The following is an 18,962-nucleotide window of genomic DNA, read 5'->3' as shown; positions in this document are numbered from 1 at the left end:
GGTTCTAATCTCACCGGCTCAAGGTTGACTCAGCCTTCCATCTTCCGAGGTGGGTGAAATGAGGACCCGGATTGTTGTTGGGGTGATATGCTGACTCTGTAAACCGCTTAGAGAGGGCTGAAAGCCCTATGAAGCGGTATATAAGTCTAACTGCTATTGCTATTGGTTAAAGTTGTCCAGGTTAAGAAACCCTGCTTTAAAGTGATGTGTGAAGAGACGCAACCAGCTCAGCCCAGAATTGCTTTCCTTCTTCTCTGTCCATCCTCCATTCCGACTTTCCACGCTCTCTCTCCGCCCAGTCTCTCTGCCTCACTCCCTCATGTGTTAATTTCCACGCACTCGCAGGAAAAGCTTCTCTTTGAAGTTATCCGTGCTGAAGCCAAGGTTGGAAAACTGTGTTCTCTCCTGTATTAACGTTTTGTGGTTTGTATACTTGTTCACTGCATGTCCCTCTTTTTTGCTGCACTTGTCTGGATTAGAAACTCCTGCTTATTTTGCTCCAACAATTGAGGCGGGAGGGAGGTGAGGATGGCGGAATTTACTTGCAGAATTGGAAGTTTGGAAGTTTATTGACATTTGTATGCCGCCCACTCCCTAGGGACTCTGGGCGGCTTACAGACAAACAAGGGAATATATAAAAATTAAAATAGAAATACAATTATTTAAAATTCCACAACATACATACTACTTAAAGTGGGGCTGGATGCTAATCAACAGCCCCAGGCCTGCCGGAACAGCCAGGTCTTAGTGGCTTTACGGAAGACCGGAAGAGTAGTGAGGGTCTGGATCTCAACGGGGAGATCATTCCATAGGGCCGGGGAAGCAACAGAAAAGGCCCTCCCCCGGGGGGTCACCAGCTGACATTGACCGGGCGATGGTACCCGGAGGAGGCCAATCTGTGTGATCTTATTGGTCGTTGGGAGGTAAATGGCAGGAGGCGGTCCCTCAGGTAACCAGGTCCTAAACTATGTAGGGCTTTAAAAGTAACGACTAGCACCTTGAAGCATGTCCGGAGACCAATGGGGAGCCAGTGCAGCTCGTGGAGGATGCGTGTAACATGGGTATATCTAGGTACACCCAGTATTGCTTGCGCGGCTGCATTTTGGACCAACTGCAGTCTTCGAGCACTCTTCAGGGGCAGCCCCATGTAGAGCGCGTTACAGTAACTGTGGTGTCGCTTTCTGGCCTCACCATGCAGGCCTTCTTGGAAATGCAGCTGAAGGAACTTCTCTTGGAGGGGCCGCAGCTGATCCTACAGCCAGAAACTCAAATAGATCAGAAGATTTGTAGTAAGAGTTTGTAGGATCTCTTGCAATCTCTTCGTTCAGTAGGTATCCGTGCAACCGAAGATTCTGCCAACCATAGTAGTAAACAAATGCTTCTTTGTCCTCTAAATTACAAAGTTGGGTATATGAGTAGAGGAACCTCTAGCCACACCACTAGTTCTTTAAGCCAGATAATCAAGTCCTATGACTAGGGGTCACCGACAAAAGGGCGAACGACAAAACCGCGCCCGACTAAACCGCGGTGACAAAACCGCGTGTTCTAAAGCGCTTTGACAAATGAGCGCTGAATCGTGCCAACAACAGTGCGGCGACAGAAGCGCGCTGTAAAACTAAACCTAACCCTAAATGTAATGCTAACCCTAACCCTAACCCTAACCCTAAACCTAACCTAAACGTAACGCTAAACCTAACCCTAAACGTAATGCTAAACCTAACCCTAACCCTTACCTTAACTTAAATCGCCCCTCTGTCGACTGAAATCCCCTTCTGTCTCCGCGCTGTTGTCGGCGCATTGATTGACGTTGCGGTTTAGCGACACGGTTTAATCGGGCGCGGTTTTGTCGTTCGCCCTTTTGTCGGGTCACAGTGACTAGGCATATCTGAAATTACTTCCTGGCACATGGGTCATGTGAAATGAAGTGCCACCAAGGAGAGAAACTATGAGTTTATGGTTGAACTTAGGAATCCTTGCTGCTCTCTGAGCTTGGTTTGTCTACGAGGAGACATTTCATTGCCCAACTGTGGAAACATCATCAGTTGAGTTGAGGGTAGGGTCATTTTTTTGTAAAAGGTAGATAGTTCTGTCACAGGATTTAGATTGAGTCATTGTTGGGCAGGTGAGGAAGACTGAATTTGGGGGAAAAGGTAAGCTCCAGAAGAGCAGCCAGTGTCTTCTAGTACACTTCTGCCTGAGAGTGAGGCCAGGCTTTATTTACATCTAGGAAATACTAGTATAAATTGATACATCAGATATTTGAATAGTTTTTGCAGATGCAAGATATCCTTGGGTGCTGAAAATAAATAGATAAAATAAGAGAGCCATTCCAGAATATAATCCTTTGAGACCTGCCTTGAAAAGATGATACGGAGAACCTACACAGGTCAACCCCAATGGTCATTCTGACATCCCCCCACCTTCCCATATTTTTCTGCTCTATTAATGATGAAAATCAACCTGTAATTCTTCTTTGTGAAGGAAATTTCCATTGATTGTAACTGCTGTCTGTAGACCTAAAGCTACTTCGACATGAGTTGGACTCCCGTTGCCAACATCTCAAGTTCAATCAGTCAAACCTCGATAGATGATGATAAAATAACTATTCAGGAGGGCATTTTTCAACCTCTTCATCCCAAAAAAGCTTGATTCTTTTTTACATTTGCAAACAGTGTGCCAGAAACCCTTTTTCTACTTGGAGATTAGATTATTTCCTACAGTCAATGCCAATACAGCAGATTTTAGAAGCATCCACGTTGATGGCTAGATATTGGTGGCTTGTCTTAGAGAGCCAAATAAAGTTGTGTGGGTTTTAAAGAAAATAGGATAATTCGTACATTTATTCAAGCCGTCCCTGCCATTTTAAGGGAGTGGTTTGGAAAAGATAGCCAACTGAGTAGGATTTTCCTAAAAACTAGCAAGATCCTCTGCTATAAGGTAGATCCATCCACTCTCATCGTTGAGTGCTTCCACGATCTTCAGAAGCGTCAACCGGTAGCCAGACTCCCCGGCTCATCCTGAAAAGAAAGCAACGTAGTTTGTGTTCTAGTTGCTCATGTTTCCAAGCTAGTTGGGATAGTGAAAGCAGTCCAAGTTAGGGGAATGCAGCCCTAGAGTTCAATTCTTACGTTGTTTAATTTTAAGTCCACCCTGCAAAATGTGCACCGCTGGAGGCTGGCATGCGTTCCGTTGTGTGACAAGACCTCGTTTCCAGCATCTTCCAAACCTTTTCCCTTGCCTGTCTCTGCCTGTTTGTCTCCCCTTCATTTGGACGTCCACCTTGGCAGTGAGCATCGGAGCATCGCAGCTTCCCTTGATGTGAGCACTGGCTTGCATTAGGTCCTGTGCTGGTCCTTGTCTTGGAGAAGAAGGCCATATTGTAGCCACCCCTCTTCCCTTTCACCGCTAAATGGAAGCTTGGGAAAAATGCACTAAAAAGCCATTTCATGCGTGCCCCACACACACACACACACTTTTTGGAGAGGAGAGGAACAGCACAAACATCTGGGCCATTTGTATCTCTGTAGGATATAATTATCCAGTTTTGTCTTGAGAGTTGTTCCTGTGCAATGAGGATGTCCTGGTTCGGACATATTGTAAATATATACATGGGAGTCTGTCAGGGAATTAGGGTTTAGGTTAGGGTTTATTAAACTTCTATGCCGCCCTATTCCCAGAGGGACTCAGGGCGGCTAACAACCAAGGGGAAGGGAACACTACAAGAACAAACAAAACGAGAAACAAATTACAAAGAACAGTTTAAAAAAACTCACAACAGTCACAACAATTCAAGTGGGGCTGGGAACTCACCAGCCCAGGCCTGCCGGAACAGCCAGGTCCTTGACGGCTTTGCGGAAAGCCCGAAGGGTGGTGAGGGTCCGAATCTCTATGGGGAGGTCGTTCCAGAGGGCCGGAGCAACCACAGAGAAGGCTCTCCTCCGAGTAGTCGACAGTCGACATTGGCCGGCAGATGGAATTCGGAGGAGGCCTAATCTGTGGGATCTAATAGGTCTTTGGGAGGTAATTGGCAGAAAGTGGTCTCTCAAGTACCCAGGTCTGATACCATGTAGGGCTTTATAAGTAATGACTAGAACCTTGAAGCGCGTCTGGAGACCAATAGGCAGCCAGGATAGGTGTAACGTGGGTGAACCGAGATGCACCCACAATCGCTCTAGCGGCTGCATTCTGGACAAGCTGAAGTCTTCAAATGCTCTTCAAGGGCTGCGCAGCAGTTGTCCAAATGAAGTCAGAGGCTCTGGCATGAACTTGTAGTTTATATAAATAAATCTATTTAAATAAGATAGTCAGGCAAACAGGAGCATGGCAGGTAAATCAACCCGGCAGGAGCACGTGAGGTAAATCACAGAGCGCGCACAGAGGAAAAAGGCGGGAAACTAAGGAAACCCCCCTTTTCACTTACAGCAACCAATCACAGCTTAGATTGCCTCATGCACTGGCCAGCTTTCTCCAACCAAGTATAGCTATAACTGTGTGTTCTTACTCATTGTCCAAGCCCTCACTTCTCCAGCTATTAAATATCTTAACAGAGATATCTTAACATTAAATATCTTAACAGAGTCCCGTTTGCCTAGATGTTTTCTGAGGGGCCCTTGGTGCTCTCTGAGCTTGGTTGTTTTCTTGCAGGCATTTCATTACCAAACTAGGTAACATCACCAGGGCTAGTGAGGAGTGGGACTTACTCTCGGTTTATGTTCTAGTGGCTTGCCCTGGCAGTGATGGTGGGGCTGTTCTTGGAGGTTTTTGGATTGGGATGCTTATTTGATGAGCCGAGGTGGCGCAGTGGTTAGGGTGCAGCACTGCAGCCCACTTCAGCTGACTGCTATCTGCAGTTCGGCTGTTCAAATCTCACCGGCTCAAGGTTGACTCAGCCTTCCATCTTCCGAGGTGGGTGAAATGAGGACCCAGACTGTGGGGGCGATATGCTGACTCTGTAAACCGCTTAGAGAGGGCTGAAAGCCCTATGAAGCGGTATATAAGTCGAACTGCTATTGCTATTGCTAGAGTGCTGTACTGCAGCCACTTCAGCTGACTGTTATCTGCAGTTCAGCGGTTCTAATCTCACCGGCTCAAGGTTGACTCAGCCTTCCATCCTTCCGAGGTGGGTGAAATGAGGACCCAGATTGTTGGGGGGCAATAATGCTGACTCTGTAAACCGCTTAGAGAGGGCTGAAAGCCCTATGAAGCGGTATATAAGTCTAACTGCTAACTGCTATTGCTATTGTTGACTTGTTTGGCAGGTTCTTGGATTGGGGTTTGGATTGACCAACAATCAAGTAAACAATACCCCAATCGAGGATTGCAAGCAAGCCAACAATAAACCTCTCAACCCAAATAAAACCTTTTGAGACAACCCAGAGCAAGCCACTAGAATATAAACTGAGAGCAAACCCCCTCCCTTCTAGCACTGATGATGATTGTTAGTTGGGTCATGAAACGTCTACCAGAAAACCACCAAGCTCAGAGAGCACCAAGGATGCTTCATTCCAGTCCTTCACTGGTAGATATTCTTTTCGTGATAGGGATAAAACATTGCAATCAGCCCTCAATTTTATTTCCTAGGATGCTTTTAGGATACTGCTCAGTGCTTCAAGTCAACAGGCTTCTGTTATTAGCACTGAAGTCAGCTGGAGGGAGAGGACCTTCCGTTCTTCCGTGGGGTGTAATGGAACAGAAAATTCTTGCCCTGGTCTCAAACGAAGGTCTTCTTGGGGAAAACTGGCCTCTTCTTGACCTGCTCAGCAAAAAAAGAAGAAAAGAGCATTTCATGAATGTCTTCATGTAATGCCGGTGAATAATGATGCTGCTGAATCTCACAACAGCTTTGTTATGAGCCTCAATCTCGCTCTTTTCAGGAGAAGTGGAGGAGAAAATAGTTAAGGAACATTTGCGAAGAGCAGGGAACATGAAAAAGGAGAGAGGCCAGCGCAAGCTAAAATAGGGTTTCCATCATAAAAAAGCAGAAGCAGGGTTTCCAGAGACAATAACCCTCCGCGCAGGAGATTTTAGATTGCTTTCGCTTTTGTGATCTGTTCTGCTCCTTCAAAGATAAATCTCTGTTCTACGTCTGTCCCGAGTTTAGCATTATTACTTTAAAAAAAAAAAAATCTGGCTCCAAACGTCAGGTCATTTTGCAAATTTGCTTTAAGATGATTTTGATGCAAGGTGAATAGGTGTGACCAAGGCTTGATCTGGTTGAATGTTCAAAGCTTACATCTTGTGGCGTTGGAAGAATGGAAACTGTGCACCAATAGTTATGAACAATGCATTGTATTCCAGGGATAGGAAAGGCTCCCGCCTATATGAGTAGGAAGGTCATCAGTCAGATCTTCCTCTGCATCGTCAACGCTGTTCCAGGTTTTCTTAAGCCAAAGGATAGACATTCTCTTGAATATGATGTCGTAATAACTCTGTTTCTATCAAATTCCATGCCTCCAATAATTTTGGCCTCCGATGGTGTCTTCCTGGAGCAATTGGAGAAGAACATAGGGATGGGAAATTGGGTCCGTGTTCTAACTTCCTTCTGTTCCTCTCTCTTCTGAATCCCTTATTACCAGCTCTCTGCCTGAAGAGAAGAGCAAAAATGGCATCTCCTTTGAGACTTGTCCCAAGCCAAGCGAGAAGCAGGAGACGGAGCAGGCTGAGATCGACCCCGAATACAAGCGTAGTCGAGCCAGGGAACGCCGTAGAGAAGGTCGCTCCAAAACCTTTGACTGGGCGGAGTTCCGCCCCATCCAGCAGGTCCTGGCTCAGGAGCGAGCCAATTTGGCGGAGACTTTGAATGACACCTCCGCTCCGTATCCCAAGGAGTGGCCCTTCAGAAACAGATCCCGGGGAACTGGAGCGAGAACGTGCCCGCCGAAGAGAGGAAAGAAGGAAGCGCTTTGAACATCTGGATGCTACGGATGGAGGGAGCTCAGAAGACTTCTCCAGGATGGAGGTGGATAGGCTTTCGGGCCTGCCTGCCGCTCCAGAGGCCAAGCCTCAAAGCGTCCATGTGGAGATCGAGCAGAGGTGGCATCAGGTGGAGACCACTCCTCTGCGGGAGGAGAAGCAGATCCCCATTGCCCCGCTACATCTTCCTCACCCAGAGGAGAATGGCGAGATACTCCATAAGCAGCATCTGACTGTGCTGCTGGAAAAGGAGGTAAGGAGGTGGGGAAGGAAGGAAGGAAGGAAAACTGGAGGAGGGAAGGAAAGAAAGAAAACGGGAGGGAGGGTGGAAGGACGGATGACCACTGGAAACTCTAGTGGCAAAGTCACTATTCATGGGCATTGTGAGGAGACCAAGAAGACCTGATGCTTCCCATTTCCCATCTTGGAACTTGTCCACTTTAGTTCAAGTGGGAAGCTCTTGGGTCAGGCAACTAAGAGCCGAGGTGGCGCAGTGGTTAGGGTGCAGTACTGCAGGCCACTTCAGCTGACTGTTATCTGCAGTTCGGCGGTTCTAATCTCACCGGCTCAAGGTTGACTCAGCCTTCCATCCTTCCGAGGTGGGTAAAATGAGGACCCAGATTGCTGCTGGGGGCAATATGCTGACTCTGTAAACGCTTAGAGAGGGCTGAAAGCCCTATGAAGCGGTATATAAGTCTAACTGCTATTGCTATTGCTAACTCTCCAACCAAGTTGGTTTTCCTTATTGAAACTTCACGCTCCAACCACGCTTGGGATCTTTTGGTCCCTCCCTCCCCATCCTTGCTTAACGCCTTCCCTGTTGGACTTTCAGCTGGAGCAGAGTCAAAAGGCAGCTTCAGAGCTCTTGGAGCAGAACCGTGTCCTACAAGACCAGCTCAAAGTAGCTTTGGGACGGGAACAGAGCGCTCGAGAAGGTTACGTCCTACAGGTAGGAGGGAGAAGGACGCCAGGTGGTCTGTCTCGGGTGGCCAGTTGGGCTTCGTTGGTGGGGGATTCAGTTCGGGGTGCTTGCAAATGGGCCTAGGTTTCTAGATGACGTTGGCCAAACCTTCATTTGCTGAGGGGCGATGCATGATGGGGGTCAGTGAATTTTGGGGTTCCCAGCACCACAAACCTCCCTTTTCGTTACGGTATATTATGAGCGGGTTGTGCCAGGTATGTCCTGAGGGAGAACAAGAGTTCGCTTTGCCAAAGCATCCAGAAGCTTCAGAGAGGAGAAATACAAGTAGTCCTTGACATACAACAGTTCATTTAATGACTGCTCAGAGTTGCAACAGAACTTTAAAAAGTGTTTTATGGCCATTTTTCACATGGCTGTGGCTGCATCCCCATTGGTCATGTGATCAAAACTCAAAGGCTTTGCAACTGATTCCTATTTGTGATGGTTAAAGTGTCCTCGAGTCATTTGTCGAGCCGAGGTGGCGCAGTGGTTAAATGCAGCACTGCAGGCTACTTCAGCTGACTGCAGTTCTGCAGTTTGGCTGTTCAAATCTCACTGGCTCAAGGTTGGCTCAGCCTTCCATCCTTCCGAGGTGGGTGAAATGAGGACCCGGATTGTTGTTGGGGGCGATATGCTGACTCTGTAAACCGCTTAGGGCTGAAAGCCCTATGAAGCGGTATATAAGTCTAACTGCTATTGCTATTTGATCCCCTTTTGCGACCGTCCAACTAGTGAAGTCAAAGGGGAAGCCCGATTCGCTTAACAACCGCATTACTAACTTAACAACGGCGGTGATTCTCTTAACAACTGGGGCGAAAAAAGATTGTAAAATGGGGCAAAAGTCACTCAACAGTTGTCGCTCTCTTAGCAACAGAAATTTTGGGCTCCATTGTGGTCCTAAGTCGAGGACTACCTGTACTACTTCTGTTGAGGATAATTAAAAATGGCAGAGAAAGCAATTCTCACTGATGTTAAGGGCAAAGTTATGAGATGAGAAAACCCCACATCAGATGCCCAGAAAGAAGTTGTTTTATTCCAAATTGTTAGAGATGTGCTTTTTTCAATTGGGTCTGGCACATATTTATGGGCCACTCGGACAAATCTATATTTCTAACTTTTTACATATTTTTTTCATCCTGAAACGACCAAAAGTTGAAACTTCTCTTCGCAGGAAATCCCCAGAAATGTTGCATATTCTGGCTCAGAATAGTCCTAATCTCATTAATTTGGGAGTAGTTTGTGCTGGCGTTTGGACCACAATCCCTTCATTTAAAATAATAAAAGTTTTTAGAAAGTAGACCCATGTCACCAGTTAAAAAAAACCTAAATTGCATTGTTGTTGTTGTTTTTTCAAAAAAGTTTTATTTCTTTTAAGGCAAACATTTCATCATTCCTCAATCAGTAAGACATCGAAGTACAATTTTTGTATGTCAAAAAAACCTAAATTGCATTGTTGATGAATTAGTGATATTGGCTGTGTATTTCTCCTTTTTTTCCCCTACTCTCATTAATTTTTTTAAAAAAAGAGAAACCTTGCTAGACAATCATGAAGGTAAAGTCCAAATCTGAAGCTTGTGGTGAGCTTGTTGACCCACAATAAAACATTTTTAGCCTCCTCTCTCTTTCTTTCCCAATTCGTGGTGGCCACGTTGCAAGTTTTTCCTCCTACCGAATCTTCAAGGTCTCTCTAGAGCCAGGTTGCACGCATGTCGAACTCGGAGCCCCACTGAATCTCTCGCAATACAACTTTTCCCGCGTCTCTCTCGCCTCGAGCCTGACTGCACTCTTCATTTTTTAACAGCCGTGGCGCATGACTGGTTTTTCCTGCTTCTCTCCAGAGAAACTAGCTCCTTTCGGGCTGACGGTGGAGGGGGGAGATGGCTCTACTAATCCTCCTTGGGGGGACAGGGCACCGTGCATGGGGGATTGTTCTGCTGTGAAAGCATGGATCTGAGTGTCACATCTGTGGGCTGTCCCTTCCAGCCGTCCCAGGACAGCCAGGCAGGGCTGGTGATTAGGCTGAACGCTGGTCTTCTTCTGTCTGTGTCTTCTCCATACCGTGTGGCCTTCTTTCCCAACCATTGCACGAATCTCTGTACATTCTTCTCTCTGCATGAGTCATGTTTTTTTTCTCCTCTCTTTTGCATCTCTCTGAGGATTCCTCTTTCGGACCTCTGTTTACATCTTACCTCTGTCGTTCCACCCTCCTTCTCTTGACGTGCAGGTAGAATAAAGCCTGAAGGTAGATCCAGAACCTCAACATCAAAACTTCATTCCCACCTTGTTTTTGCTAGGAATATAAAGCATCAAGTGCTGTTTCCACCCCCCCTCTAAAATTTAGGGCAGGAAAGGGTTGGGCGGGACAGTTGTCACCAGCTACAGCGAAGGGAAGAGGGGACGGGTGTGGATTTTCTGGGTCTCCTGGTTCTTCTAGGACTTTATTGGATGAAGTTTGGTGTTATTGTTTCATTGCAAAAAGAAAAGAAAAAACTAGGAACACAACTCAGTCACCACTGGGCAGAGAAGCGTAGAGCTCACCCCAGTCTTGAAGGTTTGAGAGAACTTTGGCAGAGACAGAATCCAAGAACAAAATAGACATTTATTATTGTTAATTAAGAATTTGCATACCGTCCAACTCCCGGCGACTTCAAAGGAAATAAAACGGTGTCCTCATAAACAGCAGTGAAGGGACAGGAACAAAACCAAACTCACACAATCAAACAGGGGGGGGCTCAGTCACCCTTGCCAAAGATCTGGGTGCGGATCCAACTCTTCGAGTCCTTTCAAAACTCCAGGAAGGGGGTGGGGTGGGAGATCAACTGGATCAAGGAGGAATTCCACAGGGAGGCCCCAATTCTGGCACCCATTTCTAGCTCAGCTTTGAACCCTAAAGGTGAGGATTTGTCTTCGCGAAGTCGCTTGCTGTTTCCTGGCGTACTGTTGCTCATTCCTCCGCCTCTCCCATTTTCATTCCCTCTCCAATCTTTCCTCTATTTGCCTTGCGCCATTATTTTTCCTGGTGTCCATCGTTTCCCCCCCCCTCCCTTTTTGTTTATTCAAGTTGTTCCTTCCAGGGTCTTTTGTGTGCAACCTGTTGTCGTGTTATCATCCATGCTGTCTGTTAACTCGGAAGATGTTCTCCCTATTATCCTTGAATCAAAAAATGGGGGGTGGGGGGTTGTTTCTGGCCGCTTTTGGAAAAAAAAAAAACACACCCAAATCCAGGAGTCCATTCCGAATTGGAGCTGAAAGGGAGCGAACAAACCCGTCCAAGGCGTTCTATGGCCTTAAACCTAACCAGAGATGTGACACTCAGAACCGAGCACCAAGAATGCTACTAATTTTCTATTCAATTAATTTTCTTTTAAAGACTGAAGTGGCCTCCTCCTCTCTTCCTCCTCCGCCTCCTCCTCCTCGGGAGCCTGGGAGAGGCTCCATAAAGTCAACAAAGATCTCCAGGGCGAATTGGAAGCCCAATGCCAGCGGCAGGAGATGATCAATCAGCAGATCCAGTCCCTTAAACGTAGCTATGGGGAAGCCAAGGACGTCATCCGACATCATGAAGCCGAGATCCAAAGCTTGCAAGCCAGGCTCAGCAACGCAGCTGCAGACCTCTCTATCAAGGAGCAGACCTTGGCCAAGCTGAAGAGCGACCTGAAGGCTGAGAAGAAGAAAACGGAGGAGCAGATGGAGGAATGGCAACACAGCGAAACGGCCCTGAATTCCCAGCTGAAGGCCAGTGAGCAGAAGCTGAAGAAGGCAGAAGCTCTCCTGCTGGAGAAGACCCAGGAGCTGAGAGATTGAGAGATGCAACAGGCTTTGCAGAGAGACTACCAGAAAGAAGTCCAGCGTCTCCAGGATCGCATCGCTGACCTGAGCCTTCAGCTGAGCGCCGGTGAACAATCCCGAATACTGATGGAGAGGAAGCTGCAGAAGAATTATGAGTCTTTGCTGGAAAGCTGTGAGAGGAGAAGCAAATCTTGATCCAGAGCCTCAAAGAAGTGAGGATAAAGCCAGTGAATATGAGAACCAGCTCCAGAATAACGAGCAACAGAAGGAGATCCTTCTGAAGGAGAAGCTGAGTGCCAAGTTTTGAAAGCAGTGAACTGGTCCATCAACTGGAGGACCAGCTAGAAATGAAGAAGCCAGCATCCGGAATCTAGTGGAGCATATCAAGAGTCTTGAGGAGGAAAGGGATCAAATTAAATGCCGCTTCCAAGAGTTGATGAACCAAGTTGCCGAGTCCGATAATGAGGTGGCTAAGCTGCAAGCCAAGCTACAGCTGCAGGAGAGCAGCTACCACACTCTGGAGCATTCCCACGAGGTGGTGTCGGAGCAGTTCCATAACTTGCAGCAGATCCGGCAAGAGAAAGAGGAGGAGTTGAGACAAGTGAGAGAAACCCATTTGAGCTTTGTGGAGAGCAAGGAGCAGCCTCTGACTACCATGGGTAGCAGCGGAGGAGAAAAAGAAGACCGCCCCGCCAAAGAAGAGGATTTGAAAACATCGGCTGAAGGAAGTACCGTGCTGAAGGTTGAAACCAACGCAACCTGAGATTGTCAAGGTTGAAGAGCAGCACAATATCCCCCAAGGCCAGGGAGACTTCCAGATCTGGGATGCATGCTTATTGAGGAGAGTCACGAAGAACCCAGTAGCAGCCAGCAGCAACCTGCAGACGCACTGTGGTGAGCATTGAGAATGTTCTTCTCCATCCAAGCCAGTAGATCTTCCAGAAATAGAGATGGGTCAGAAAGATTCAACGAAACTTGATGCAGAAATACCCGGAGCCAAAAGACAACGGATACGTTTTTCCAATATCCAGTGCCAAAAATATATCCATCCTGATGGGTCGGAGAAGATGTGGGCCAGCAGCACTTCGTCGGACACCAGCCAGGAACGGTCTCTTTCAGAAGAAAGCATGACTTCTGAACCTGCTTTCTGTTACCCAGCCTCGGGTGATTCTGAGACCTACTTATCTATCATTCACTCCCTGGAAACCAAACTTTACATCACCGAAGAAAAGCTCAAAGATGTAACCATGAAACTTGAAAGCCAGCAGGGCCAAAATCAAGACGCCCTGATGGCCCTTCACCAGCAGTGGTCCGGCATTGAAGCTCAGCTGAGAGAACAGCTTCAAGACAGTTTGACTCAAATTAGAGGGTTGGTGTCTCAGGTAGAAAGCGAGAAGGAGGAAAAAGTCAAGCTGAACGAGAAACACATCTACGAACTGAAGCAAGCTCCATGAAAAAGCCAGCCGAGCATTAACGTGCTTAAATCGGTGCAGAGAAGAACTGAAAAAACACGTGGGCACCTCGAGAAAGAGAAAGAGGAAGCGGTGTCTTGGATGCTCTGTCCAGCATTGAAAGTACTTTAATGGATGCAATCCAGATGTTACAACAGGCACTTCCTCCGGCTGAACACCAGCCAGAAGAACATCTTGCAGTCCAAGCTTTGCAGGCTGAAGGCATCTGCTGGGATGAGAAGAAGCTTCTCCCCAAGGGAAGCAACAAATCTGGAAATTTCTGTAGAAGAACAGCTGAAGCTGCTTTCCAAGAGGGTGCTTTTGAAGCTTGCTTGATCAACCAGATCGCAGAGTCTCTGACAGATGCGTCTTCAAAGATCTCAGTGACTCTCGGAGAGATCCATGCCACTCTGGAGACCGTCTTATTGGAGCCTTCAAACATTTCACATACTGCTGTGGCTTTGGCCGACATCTTGTCCAAGAAGCTGTTGTGGAAGATGAGTTTTGGAGGCAGGTAGAAGAATTAAGGAAGCACTTGAGGGTCAAAGAAGAAGGGGAGGAAGGGAAGATGGAGACCTCCGACGTTCCTCAGTATCTCATCCAGTCGGTTACCGACAGTACGCTGGTTAAAGCCGAACTGGGTTTTGTGGCTCAGACAATGAGAGAATCCTTCCATCAGAGATTGAAAGCCATGGAAGAAGACCTCCACAACGCCAAAACGGCCCTCCAGCAGCACAAGTGCATGTTGGAAGAAATCATTAAAGCCTACAAATCTCCTGAATTTGACGGGATCATGCACCAGATCTCCAAAGCCCTTGAGATCCAGAAGGCATTTCAGAAGCAGCCCGACCGACTTGGCAAGGCAGCCTTCAGGATCGCGTTTGGAAGCTCAGAGCGCACAGGATCTCAGCAGTCAAGCTCTGGCCTGCCATCCCAGGATGATTTGGCTCAGCAGCTCAGAGACAGAGCCAATGTTCTTAAAGACATTGCGGCCGCCCTCCTGTCCGTGTCCCCTGACAACGCCTTGATAGATTGCCATAAGCTCCTCAAAATCTCACGCAGCCCTCCTTACGAGATGTGCATGGGGGATCTCGAACGCTACTCTTCCCTCTTGGTTCAGGACGCCATTATTCAGGCCCAGGTTTGTTACGGGGCCTACAGAGCAAGACTGGAGTACACAAAGGAAGCCAACGTGTACAAGGAGTCCCTGCAAAATATGGACGCCTTGTGCCAGGAGCGCATACGGGCAGTCACGGTCCTCAGAGAAGAGTACGAAACACTGCTGCAGAAGCAGCAGAATGAATTTGCCGAGATGATTGCCATGCTCAAAGAGAGAACGAAGACCTCCGGGCCAGGTGGAGCAGCTGGACAATCAGCGAAGGCTCCTGGAAGAGGAGGAACGCAAGCAGAGCCAAAAAATAGCAGAACTCCAGAGCCAATACGACCAGGAGATGCAGAAGGTGGCTGAGCAGCTCCGCAGGACCGAGGACAACCCTTCAGGTGGAGCGAATTGAGGGGAGCCAACAGGTGGAGGCCCTCGTGCAAGACAAGCAGAACCTGGAGAGGTACCACCTTGAGCAAATGCAAAGCTTAGAAGAAAAGTTCCAGGTCAAGATGAAAGAAATCCAGCTCCTTCACGATGAGGAGCTGCAGATCCTGCAGCAGCACTACAACCAGAATCTCAAGGGCTTGGAAGAATCGCTGGAGAAGTATCAGAAGGAGCCTCCTGAAACCACCCTCCGGGATCATCTCCGGGGCAGAAGCACCGGGAGAAGACCAACAAGACAATGGGGTCCAAGTCTTGGGAGATGATCCCAATGCCCTCCACGGATTGAGGGAGAGGATTCAAGAACTGGAATCCCAGATGAACGTCATGAGGGATGAGCTGGAGAACAAGCAGCTGGAAGGGAACGCGCCCACCTTGAGGGAGAAATACCAGAAGGACTTTGAGAACTTTAAGGTCTTTATTCACCTTATCTTGCTACCTTGCGGTCATGTAGTCTGACCCCCCCCCCTTTCCCTTGTTAAACGCAAGCATGCTAATTAACCAGCTGGCCTGCAGGTAGAATCCAGCGATAGAAACTTTCTCAAGGCATTTCACTTTTTAAAACTAGCGACCATGGACCACCAGTTTAGCTTCCTAGGGCCTTGGACGCATTTAAGCCAGAATGTGAGAGTCCTTGGGATTAGACAAATCCCTTGACCTTTTGGGAACAAACTGGCCATTTTTCCCCCAGTGCTGACATCATTATCTTGACATTATGAAGTTCCAAGTCACCGACTTAATCAAAGGTGACCTTCTGAAGATTAAGAGGGTTGGAGGGCCCTCGTGCCAGGAAAACTCCAGATTAAGATAACACCCTCTCAAATGGAGGCTCACAGACTGTCCTGGGTGGTGGTGGTGGGGTGTTCTGCCCCTAGAATTCTGCCCATCTCCCCCTCCCTCCATTAGACAGTAGGAAAGGTGACGTTCCTCTGATTGTAATAATTGTCCACCCTAAAGAGGGCGCTTGTCTCCCCCCCCCGCCCTTTCATAATGGGACAGGGTGCTTGTTGTTTCTCACTATTTACTCCCCATGTCTAAAAACTTCTAACTGCATCAGGCATCATCGCTTGTGTTTAAAATCACCCCAACTACATCCATTCATTGCCCATCAAAGAGCCGATTTTCCAATAAGGATTCTCATTTTGAGATAGATGCTGACTCTTACGGTGTTCCCTCCTTGCAAACTCTTTGTAATTTCACTCGGGTGTGAGGAGGTGGGATGTGGTGAGGTTCCTCTGATTTGCCATAATTGCACCCCCTAAAGAGGGCACTTCAACACGGCAGCCTAACCTTAAAGTAGTGAGGCCCTTTGCCATTCACACCACACATCGAGCAATGGGCCTGTGGTGGATTCCTGGTTATGAATAAGGAGTAGTGTTAGGCACTGTGATGGCGCCATGGTTAGAATGCAGTATTGCAGGCTGACTCTACCCACTGCCAGGAGTTCGATCCTGACCAGTTCAAGGTTGACTCAGCCTTCCATCCTTCCGAGGTGGGTAAAATGGGGAGGCAGATTGTTGGGGGCAAGAGGCTGACTCTGTAAACCGCTTAGAGAGGGCTGTAGAGCACTGGGAAGCGGTACATAAGTCTAAGCGCTCTTGCTATTGAGAGAGTTATGGTTTAGGGAATCCTTACTCATGGGAAGTCCTCCTCCTGATACACAAAGAGGAAGAAGGACTGAGTAGATTTTGGTAAGCTAGAATTAGAATTGTTAGTCCCTGCAAGAGGCGGTTCTTTTTTCCTCCCCAGTTTGAATGCCCACATCCTTTTAGAAGCTTTTCAAGGGATCCTAAAATAATAGCAATAGCAGTTAGACTTATATACCGCTTCATAGGGCTTTCAGCCCTCTCTAAGTGGTTTACAGAGTCAGCATATCGCCCCCACAGTCTGGGTCCTCATTTCACCCACCTCGGAACGATGGAAGGCTGAGTCAACCTTGAGCCGGTGAGATTTGAACCGCCGAACTGCAGCTAGCAGTCAGCTGAAGTGGCCTGCAGTACTGCACCCTAACCACTGCGCCACCTCAGCTCTCTTAAGACTTCCTTAAAGCTTTTGGACTGCGTCTTCCATTAATAGTAAAGATTGGTAGTGGCGGTGATGGAGAATGCTAGATGTTCTAAGCTAGCTAGGAACGGATATGTCCTTCACCCACATGAGTGTTCCTTCTGGGACTCGTGTCTTCTCACTAGAGGTGGAGATAGCATCCATGCATGGGTTGACGTTGTCAAACTCTCGGATTGGACTGAGTCTGAATTCAGATAGTTAAGACACACCCCTGTCGTTAGCCACACCCAGCTTTTGACTCAGTCCACTCCTGCCTATATCGTCACTGAGTGTTCTTTGTTGTTTTTAATTGACTGGGGCAACCTGCCAATGCAATCCTCCTTTCTGGCTTCCTTGAAGGCAACGTGTGAACGGGGGTTTTGCAGCCATGGAAGAGACCCACCAGAAGAAGATTGAGGACTTGCAGAGGCAGCATCAGCGAGAGCTGGAGAAGCCTGAGAGAGGAGAAGGACCGTTTGCTGGATGAGGAAACGGCTGCCACGATCTCCGGTAGGTGGTCCAAGAGGGTTCCACCACAAAACCGCGTTCGACTAAACCACGCTCGACTAAACCGCGTAGCTGACGTCATCAACAGCGCGACAACGGCGCGGAGACAGAAGCACGCTGTAAACGCGAAACCTAAAATTAACACCTAAACCTAACCCCCCTAACCCTAACCCTTAACCTAACCCTAAACCTAACCCTTAACCTAACCCTAAACCTAACCCTTACCTTAAGTTGAATCGGCTTGCTTTCAAAGCGCTATTTAAAACGCCCTTCTTTCTCCGCGCTGGCTGTTGTCGCCCTGTTGATGACGTCAGCGACGCGGTTTAATCGAGCGCGGTTTTGTCGTGCCACGGTCCAAGAGAAGAGAATGTGGAAGACGGAGGTGTGTTTTCCCTACAACTGTGTGTGGGTAGTCCTCAGCTTACGACCAGTTGCTTCGCCACTGTTCAAAGTTATGATGGTCCTCCCCAGAGCTACATATGATCCCTTTTCAGAGTTATGACAGACACAGACAGACAAATACACACAAACACACTGTGGCCATGTGACCATGATTTGCTGGGTTTCCAGTGTTTACTTCTAGTTTCTGGCAAAAACAACCTCCAGTTAGGAAAAAAAGACCACAATGTTTACTTAGTGATAGCTGCAAAAAAAAAAAAATGTCTTAAAATCTGTTCTGGCCTCACGATGCCTCGACTTACAACTGCAATAACTTAACAACCATCATTCTGGGCTCCCTGATGGTTGTAAATCTAGGATTTCCTGTAATTCTTCCTTTCCTTTCCTTTCCAGCCATAGAAGCCATGAAAACGCTCACCGGGAGGAACTTGAACGGGAGTTGGAAAAAACCCCATCGCTCCCAAATTAGCAGCATCAATTCCGACATTGAGGCTCTGCAGAGACAATACTTGTAAGGATCTCTTGGCGTCTTCTGGTTGTTCAAGCTTGCCTTCTGGGGCCACATCGGTTGGGTTCCGTTGTGCATTGTTGGCCTTTGAAATATTCTGAGCTCGTCTGCACCCTAGGATCATTATACGAGCACCCAAATACCACCCTATTTGATTTTTCTACAGCTATCCAGGTGTGGAGAATGGCTGTCCACATGAGCTGCTGATGCTCATTTTAATTCTCGGTTTCTTAAACTCCAAAATTCTTCTATTCGTAGTACATTTTGTTTTTATTTATGAGCCTCTCCATAAGCCTTTGGCTGCAATGGGGACATATTTTCTGCAAATATGTTTGTGTGTGTACACACACACAAACACCCTCATAATTTATTTTGAGGAGGTCATGGAAGGGTAATAAACAGATTTATTCTCGCAGATGCACCCAAAATGACCTAAACTGAATTTATAGATTTGTGCTTTAGGAGAAATGAATTCCTCATGTCAGATTTGGACCAAGCTCAGTTTCTAGAACTTAATTTATTAGATAATTTTTGAGAAAATCACTTAAGGCTTTTCTCAGGAAAAAAAAAAGTCTTACATATATGACTGTCCCAGTTTTCTACTCTCTTCATCCATTCTCTGGCAAGAAAGAGAGGGGGGGGGGGAAATAGATAGATATAGATATAGATAGGTGATAGATTATATATATGTATATGTATGTATCTCTGTATCTATGTATGTATGTATCTAGGTAGGTAGGTGGTAGGTAGGTAGGTAGGTAGGTAGGTAGATAGATAGATATGATAGATAGACAGACAGACAGACAGACAGAGATAATAGATATAGATGATAGATAGATAGACAGA

General features: G+C 47.3%; 1 protein-coding gene across 1 annotated transcript in view; it reads left to right on the top strand.

Annotated features, from left to right (window-relative positions):
- LOC116517608 (myosin phosphatase Rho-interacting protein-like) overlaps positions 1-18,962 on the top strand; it is a 91,714-nt gene that overhangs the window by 63,182 nt on the left and 9,570 nt on the right. The window contains 8 exon segments of the mRNA XM_032230660.1: positions 6,576-6,778; positions 6,819-7,165; positions 7,745-7,861; positions 17,063-17,077; positions 17,079-17,156; positions 17,158-17,219; positions 18,008-18,059; positions 18,061-18,119. Coding sequence (XP_032086551.1) covers positions 6,576-6,778; positions 6,819-7,165; positions 7,745-7,861; positions 17,063-17,077; positions 17,079-17,156; positions 17,158-17,219; positions 18,008-18,059; positions 18,061-18,119 — 933 coding nt within the window.

The sequence above is a fragment of the Thamnophis elegans genome, chromosome 14 (assembly GCF_009769535.1).
Source record: "Thamnophis elegans isolate rThaEle1 chromosome 14, rThaEle1.pri, whole genome shotgun sequence".
NCBI classification, from domain to species: Eukaryota; Metazoa; Chordata; class Lepidosauria; order Squamata; family Colubridae; genus Thamnophis; species Thamnophis elegans.
Note: the sequence above shows the minus strand (reverse complement) of the source record. Positions and strands in the feature narration are given on the sequence as shown.